The sequence below is a fragment of the Nyctereutes procyonoides genome, unplaced genomic scaffold (assembly GCF_905146905.1).
Source record: "Nyctereutes procyonoides isolate TBG_1078 unplaced genomic scaffold, NYPRO_anot_genome, whole genome shotgun sequence".
NCBI lineage: Eukaryota > Metazoa > Chordata > Mammalia > Carnivora > Canidae > Nyctereutes > Nyctereutes procyonoides.
Window position 1 is genome coordinate 68,873,483 of NW_026575146.1, and position 7,737 is coordinate 68,881,219.

The 7,737-nt window shown below is 55.1% G+C and overlaps 1 protein-coding gene across 2 annotated transcripts; it reads left to right on the forward strand.

Annotated features, from left to right (window-relative positions):
* Positions 1–978: 978 nt before the first annotated feature.
* ISOC2 (isochorismatase domain containing 2) lies at positions 979–7,585 on the forward strand. Of its 2 annotated transcripts, XM_055310656.1 has the most exons (6): positions 979–1,062; positions 4,820–4,957; positions 5,117–5,326; positions 5,583–5,653; positions 5,800–5,917; positions 7,323–7,585. In XM_055310656.1, the coding sequence occupies exons 2-6, from the start codon at positions 4,823–4,825 to the stop codon at positions 7,401–7,403; spliced, it is 615 nt and encodes a 204-aa protein (XP_055166631.1). In that variant the 5' UTR covers positions 979–1,062; positions 4,820–4,822; the 3' UTR covers positions 7,404–7,585. The 2 variants fall into 2 exon arrangements, with proteins under 2 accessions (XP_055166631.1, XP_055166632.1); XM_055310657.1 differs by lacking the exon at positions 5,117–5,326.
* The last annotated feature ends 152 nt before the right edge of the window (positions 7,586–7,737 follow it).

Below are 7,737 nucleotides of genomic sequence, written 5' to 3' on the forward strand. Positions count from 1 at the left end.
CTGTGTCTCTGCCAATCTTTCTCTGTGTGTGTGTGTGTGTGTGTTTTTCATGAATAAATAAATAATATCTTTAAAAATATGTATCCTTAAAAAAAAACAGAGACTCTACTGAGTGGCTGTTTAACATCAGGTGGCCAGGGAAAGCCTTGAATGACAAGGAGCTGTTGAAGCAAAAGTCTGCGGCTCCAGGCTGAGGAAACGGCACGTGCAGACCCTGAGGTGGCTGGAGCAGCGTAAGCAGGGCAAGTGGTAAGAGATGAGGTTAGAGGCTGACAAAAGCAGACAGGAATTGGGAGCAGTTTGGATTTTATTCCAAGATTGATGGGGAAATTCTCTCCCCAATTCTTTCTCAGCCTCATTTCCAAGAAGAGTCTAAATATTTCAAACAGCATGCAAAACACACACACACACACACACACACACACACACACACACACACCACACACCACCCGAGGAGGCAGGTGCTGCACAGATGGGGCAACTGAGGCTGAGCGGGGTTGGGAGGATTTAAGTCCCCTTTCCTGGAAAGTGCTTGGGCTTGGGTCTCGTGATAAATTTCTGTCTCTAGGCCACAAGGGCCAGCGTTCGAACCCCGAGTCTGCCTCTGCCCTGGGTACGCCCCCCCCCCCCCTCTCTTTTCTCGGCCTCAGTGGTCTCATCTCTACAATGAGGGTGGCCGGGACCCAACCTACCCACCTGGAGTTCGCGGTCTCCGCACGCAGGGCACCACTCCGCCCCAGGCCCGCCACTCACACCCTTTCTGGCTCTCCATTGGTCAGATGCGCCGCCTTCCCGCCCCTCCCTCCGATGGGCCAATCACGTTCTCAGCACTGAAGGCGGGCCGGGCACTGCCCCTTCACGGAGGGCGAAGCAGCTTCGCCTGTGGATTGGCCGGCTGCGGGGGCGGAGCAGAACTTGTTGAGCGCTGATTGGACGGTTCGGCCCTGGTGGGCGGACGCGGACGGCTGGGGGCGGGCCACGTGTCGCGCCCCAACAAATACTGTGACCCAGCCTGGGAACCCCGCGGGAGGACGTGAGCGGCGTCAAGTGCGGCTCCGTGAGGTGAGTGTCCCCTTGGTCTCTCCAGCGGAGAGGTGGGCCGGGCTGGAAGCCAGCGCCTTCCCGGTAAGCCCCCCCACACCCCAGCGCTGCAGGGGGACCGGCCTTCCTGCCTGCAAGTGGGGAAACTGAGGCTTAGCAGGCCGTCCAGGCCGAGGTGGCACAGCCAAGGGAAGGGCTCCTGCCCAAGCCCTGAAGAATGGCCTGGCCAGAGACCCGAACCCGCCCACGGATCGCGGCCGCCCTCTCTGCATCCCTGGCCGAGTTCTGCATCATCCCTGTGGAGTGGATGAGTTTGACCCCGATTTTCAGGCTCATACGGAACATGAAACTTGCCGAGGGTCGCACAACCTGCAGGGCTGCCCACCCCTCAGGTGCTAAGCAGCACCCCTCTTCCCCTTCTGCTGCCCCTCCTCCGCCGTGGCCTCAGACTCCCTCCACCCAGAACTCAGTTCTGTACCTTCTCACCACTCCCCCCAAGGCACCCCTAAATCAATCTCCAACCCAGACCTCCTCACATGTGCACACGTGCATACACACACACACACACACACACACACACACACACCTCTCCAGGCCCCCTACTTAGTCCCTGGGACCTGCCACCCGTGCACCAGAAACCTAAAGATCTTCCTCTTCCCCACTTTCCACCACAGCCCTTTGCACCTGCCCCCTGAGCCTCTCCTCGCCGCTTGACCTGGAGCCCAGGCCTCACCCTTGCCCACTCGGACCCCAGCCCTGGTTTTCTTCCTGGCCTCCACCTCCAGTGCAGCCCCACAAAGGCCCCCATTTTATCTGATAATTTGAAAACTTTTTATAGAAGTATACTGCATATGCAGGAGAACCATACAAATCACAAATGGGTAGCTCAAGTAACTTTTCACATAGCAAACACTCTGGTGTAAACAGCGTGCGAATGCAGAAGCAGAACATTTCCCCCATCCCAGAAGCCCACCCTCCCGGGATCCCTTCTTCACTGCCACCCAAGGATAACCATTCATTCATAGTTTGACTGCCACAGATTGGATTCGCTGGGTTCCCACCTTATATAAGTATCTCACTATATTGTAGTTATTACGGACCAGACCATCACATGTTGTCCAAAATTCAAAAGGAATAGAACAATACACAGTGAAAATAAAATCTCCTTCATACCTGGCCCCTCAGTGATCTGCTCTCCTGTCTGAAGTACCTGCTCTATCTGTGCCTACCAAAGACAGCAAATAGAGAGAGGAGCGGTACACTGGCTCACTCTCATCTGATTGGGGCACAGATGGAACCGCTGCTATATGCACTTTCTGCTTCATTTCACTGCTAACATTTCTTAATTGAGTTCCATACTGTTACCTAAACAGCTTCTTGTCATTTTTCCTGGCTGCAAAGAATTCCATGGTGTAGGTATACCATAACTTATGTAACCAGTACCCCAACTGTAGATGTTTACGTTTATTTCTAGTCCTTTGCTCCGTGGAAGAGTCCCAGGATGAGTGAGCTGGAAGTCCGGTGGTGAATAACCTCGTGTCATCTCACATGTGTGTTTGCAGGGCAAATACTTAGGAGTGAGTTTTCTGGGTCACAGGGTTCATATAACTCTAATTTTGAGAGATGTGGCCACACATGCTTCCCTAAGGGTTGTTGCAATCTACTCTCCGACCACTGTGAAGGGGAGAGGATATCCTTGTTGCTCCACATGTGGGTCATAGGCTTTCAGCCAGCAGAGCCCTGATGTGACCCTGCCCCTCCCTCTCCTGAAGACTTAAAAGATGGAAGTGAGAAGAGCACCCTAGCTGGAGGGATCCATCCTGCCAAAGGTCTTCAGGTGCAACCAGATTGGCCAAGGCTGGAATGGCCCCAGCACCTTGAGGGAAACTTATATTTTAGTCCTGAGGTCAGAGAAGCTTGCAGTGGGTGGGGGCCGAGACAGGGAAGTAACAGAATCTGCTTTGTTTTCAGAAAGATATCTCCCTCTCCTTCTGTCTCTCTCCCACTACTTCCTTGGGGAGAATTTTGTACCCTGCCAAGATAGATCAGGTTCCCTAGAAATCCCAGCACCAATCACAGATGTAATTATGTGATTAACTGATTCAGCGTGTTTGTTTTTTTTTTTTTTTTTTGGTAGGAGCTTCCATTCCATTTTGGTTTTATTTTATTTTATTTTCCATTTTAGTTTTAAATAAAATTCCTATAGCATAAAACATCCCGTTATGACCATCCATTAGTTTTTACATTTTAGATATGTTGCCCATAGAAAATGTTTCGTACAGAAGATGTGCTCATTTGAAAGAATCAGCATAAACACTGTGTGCTCCTCACCCAACCTCCAGACCTCCCCCCGTGTTAACCCTTTGGGTCTTCAAGGTATTCTGTGTCGCAGCTAAATTAACAAGTGAATGAGTGAGCACTCAGGGGATGGGAGCCGCTTGCAGAAGCCAGGCCAGAACTGGCTGCACTACTGAGGACCTAAGTACTCAAGCCTCCGGGGCCCAGGGCTGGGGACATGCTTAGACTCAGAGGCAGGGCCCCAGGTTGCTGGAGATGGAGCCACTCTGACTGGGAGGCTTGCTGTCTTTTAGTCCTGCAGGACCTTGAGCAAGTCGTGGGCTTTCTGGGTCTTAGCTGCCTCGCACCCCCCCGCCCCACGCCTCCCATAAAAGTGGCTCTGCCAGCCCAGCCCCTTCTTTTCTTTTCTTTTCTTTTCTTTCTTTTCTTTTCTTTTCTTTTCTTTTCTTTTTTTTTTTTAAGATTTTATTTATTTATTCATGAGAGACACACAGAGAGAGAGGCAGAGACACAGGCAGAGGGAGAAGCAGGCTCCATGCAGGGACCCCAACGTAGGACTCCATCCCGGGTCTCCAGGATCACGCCCTGGGCCGAAGGTGGAGCTAAACCGCTGAGCCACCCGGGCTTCCCTCTTTTTTTTTTTTTTTAAATGGGGCTAAAGTACACATAATGAAATTTGCATTTCAACCATTTTTAAGCATACAATTAAGTGGCCATTACAAACATTCATGATGTTGCCCAACCGTGGCCACCATCTAGTTCCAGAATGTGTTCATCACCCCAGACGGAACCTCTGCATGCATTAAGGGGTCAGTCCTTGTTGCTCGCCGCCGGCCCTGCCGCCCTGCCCCCCTGCCCCAGCAGCCAGGCTGCTTCCTGCCTCTGGACTCAAACCCCATAAATGCGCTCCCACAGCGTTTGGCCTTCAGTGGCTGGCCTCTCTCACTGAGCACAGTGTTTTCGAGGCTCATCTGTGATGTAGCTTGTAGCAGTGCTTCATTCCCTTCTACGGATGGGTTATATTCCCCTGCGTAGGGACACCTGCCTCTTTTTCTGGGACCCACAGGGACACGCCCCTGTGCTTTATACACACAGGTAAACTGACTTTCAAAGGCTGAGTGGGGGGAACAGAGGTGAAGGTGCTCAGAGCACTGTCACTTCACCCAGAGCCCTTGGGTCCTGAAATGTGGCAGGATAGAGGGTGACCTTGAGGAAGGAAAATGTTCCTCAGGGCTCTGGGAGAGGGAAGCTGGGAGCACCAGAGTGGTCAAGGTCAGAGAAGGCTTTCTGGGAAATGACCTCCCAGTAGAGTAGGACACAGTAATGAAGAAATGGATTCCAGGCCTGGAGAACTGCACGCACGAAGGACTGCAGGTGGGAGGACACCGGTTTCCCAAGCACTGTGTGAGGTCCACCTAGATAGGCAGAAAAGCCCCCTGCCCACCTGCCCCTGCCCCTCAGCACCTCTGCCCATCTCCAGGACATGGCAACTGTGAGGTCCAACCTGGGCCGAGTCCTCCCTGGATCATCCATCCTGTTCCTGTGTGACATGCAGGAGAAGTTCCGCCATATCGCATACTTTCCCCAGATTGTCTCTGTGGCTGCCCGCATGCTCAAGGTATGCCCCTCTTCCCCCAGACCCAGGAGTCCAAGCCCCCAGCCCCTCCTCCCTCAGACCCAGGAGTCCAGGCCCCAGCCCCATCCTCCCTCAGACCCAGATTCTGACCCCACAAACCCCCCCTCAGGCTCAGGCCTTTGTCCCCCTTCCATGGCACAGGTGGCCAGGCTGCTGGAGGTACCAGCTGTGCTGACAGAGCAGTACCCAGAAGGCCTGGGCCCCACAGTCCCTGAGCTGGGGGCTCAAGGCCTGCGGCCAGTGGCCAAAACTTGCTTCAGCATGGTGCCTGCAGTGCAAAAGGAGCTGGAATCACGGCCCGAGCTGTGTTCTGTGCTCCTCTGTGGCATTGAGACACAGGCCTGCATCTTGGTGAGACCCCCACCTCTTCCCATCCTTCCCTGACCCCCAATCCTGTATCCTGGTAGGACCCCATTCCTGACCTGGGACCTTCATCCTTACTCAGGACCCCTGTCTACCTGGTGTTCCCATCCTCCCTAGGATCCTCTTGTAACTCAGGGGCCTCCTGCCCTGCCCTGAGCCCCTGTCCTCCCCATCCCAGCTCCCCCGTCCCTCACCCCATACCTGTTCTTGTCTGGGGTTGGCCTTGACATTTCTATGCCCCCAGAACACCACCTTGGACCTCTTGGACCGGGGGCTGCAGGTCCATGTGGTGGTGGATGGCTGCTCTTCTCGCAGGTGAGAGGGTCCTATCCTGCTGAGGGTGGGTGCATGTGAGGTACAGTTGGGGTGCCCATGAAGAACCAGGGAGTAGGATCCCTGCTGAGTTGGCCAGGTGTCTGTGTGTCCAGGCCGAGACATTGACAACCACCTCCCCCCCACAGCCAGGTGGACAGGCTGGTGGCCCTGGCCCGGATGCGACAAAGTGGCGCCTTCCTCTCCACCAGCGAAGGGCTGATTCTGCAGCTTGTGGGTGATGCCGCCCACCCCCAGTTTAAAGAGGTACTGGCCCGCCACGCCCCACCCAACCTCCCTTGCTCCCTTTCCAGCACCCACTACATACTGATTGACAGAATACATCTGGGAACACAGCAGGCTGCCGCCTCCAGGCAGGCTAAGTTCTAAGTTCCGTGAAAGAAGCTGTCGATGGCCAGGAGGACAAGAGAGAAAGAGAGAGAAAGAGAAAGCCGGGCAGGGGGATGGGACTGGGAGGGCTGGGGCACAGGAAAGGGGTGTTGGTGGGGTGCTGTGGGAGGCCTCCCAGGCTGACAGGCAAGTCTGGCAGAGACCTGTAGATGGCAGCCCTGTGACCCTGCTCTCTGCCTCTTCCTCCAGTCTCTGGCACCACCACCTGTGGCTTTCCAAGTACCCAGGTCTTACTGGGTAGCCCCAGCTCATTCCCACCGCGGGCTGTTAGTTAGGGCAGCAGGATGTGCCCAGACCTCTGAGGTCTGCCCCCCTCCCCCATCAGTTCAGTTCTGTTGAGCATTTATTAAGCACCTGTTATGGGCTAGGCACTGTGGCAAGCCAAAACAGCAAAAGCCAATCTGTATTCGGTTACACACTGTAGCCAGAAGCAGCAAGGGAATGTTCAGAGTGTGTGAGAGATAAGATGGAGGCTCACAGCACAGAGGTCCTGCCCCAGCGGTGGCCTTGAAGTAGGACGGGCAGCCAGACATCCAAAAAGTGTTCCTGGCAGAAGGAACAGCTAGGGCAGAGGCCTGGAGGTGGGGCTGAACTTGACTTATTCTGAGAACCGGAGCAGGGCATGCTGAGCCCTCAGTGAGTGTGGGAGGAGGGGAGGCAGAGAGGAGCTAGAGCCCTGTCTTCTCAAAGATTTGGGTTTGGTCCTGGGTGGCCCATGGATATGGGCGGGTGGCAGGAAGGAGGGAGACCAGAGTGGAGGCAGTGGGGGTGCACTTTGCTTATTTTTTGGGAGCCGAGCACAGTGGGGCCTGCTGACAGTGTGGGGCTTTGGGAGAAGGCAGCCCCAGAGAGGGGGCTGGAACATCGGTGCTCCTGTTGTCTACTGACTGGGGGTTGGCCATCAGTGTGAGAGGTCAGGTGGTAACCCATGTCTAAGAGGCAGTTAGATCAATGAGTCTGGAGTTGAGGAGGATGGGAAAGGTGAGAATACTTAAGTAGGAGCTGGTACAGACAAGAAGCTCCAGGACAGGGCCTTCATGGTAAGCCAGCCAAGTGGGCCAAGATGGCAGGTGATCAGGGGCTCACCCAGACAGCCATAGCGAAAGGGAGGCCCAAGGAGAAGTTTTGAGAAGAGGGAGTGGTTGGCTTGGCCAGTTGCTGCTAAGAGGGCAGAGCAGATGAAAATGGAGAAATGCCCCTTTGAGTCTGTCCTGGAGATGGGTCCTCTTGACCCTTCTGAACCCTCCTCTTCCCCCTACAGATTCAGAAGATCATCAAGGAGCCCGCCCCTGACAGCGGGCTGCTGGGCCTTTTCCAAGGCCAGAACCCCCTCTTCTGCTGAACTCCTCACCCTGAAGGCCACCTCCTGCCATCTGGACCTTCATGGAATCAGTTGGCCCCCATCCTTGGCCCCCAAGAGTGGTGCAGTCCACCGGGAGCACAACCCCCTCGGGAGGGGAGGTGGAGTGCTCCCTTGCCATTGGGCCAAAGCGCCGGAAATGCAAATAAAGCTCCTGGAAGCTGGGTGGTATTTGGCTGAGCAGAGCTGGGGGCGGGGCTCGGCCCCGGGCCACTTCACGAGGCGGGAGGGGTGGGGGTGGAGTGTTACGGGGGAGGGGGCGGGGGGGGGGGAGGACCCGGACTCGCAGAATAAACATTGATGTGGCTGTGGACCG

Bases quoted from the DNA above. Each gene is read 5' to 3' on its own strand.
- ISOC2 (XM_055310656.1), top strand. From the start codon at position 4,823: ATGGCAACTGTGAGGTCCAACCTGGGCCGAGTCCTCCCTGGATCATCC. The intron at 5,654-5,799 runs GTGAGAGGGTCC...TCCCCCCCACAG, and splicing joins GATGGCTGCTCTTCTCGCAG to CCAGGTGGACAGGCTGGTGG. The intron at 5,918-7,322 runs GTACTGGCCCGC...TTCCCCCTACAG, and splicing joins CCCACCCCCAGTTTAAAGAG to ATTCAGAAGATCATCAAGGA.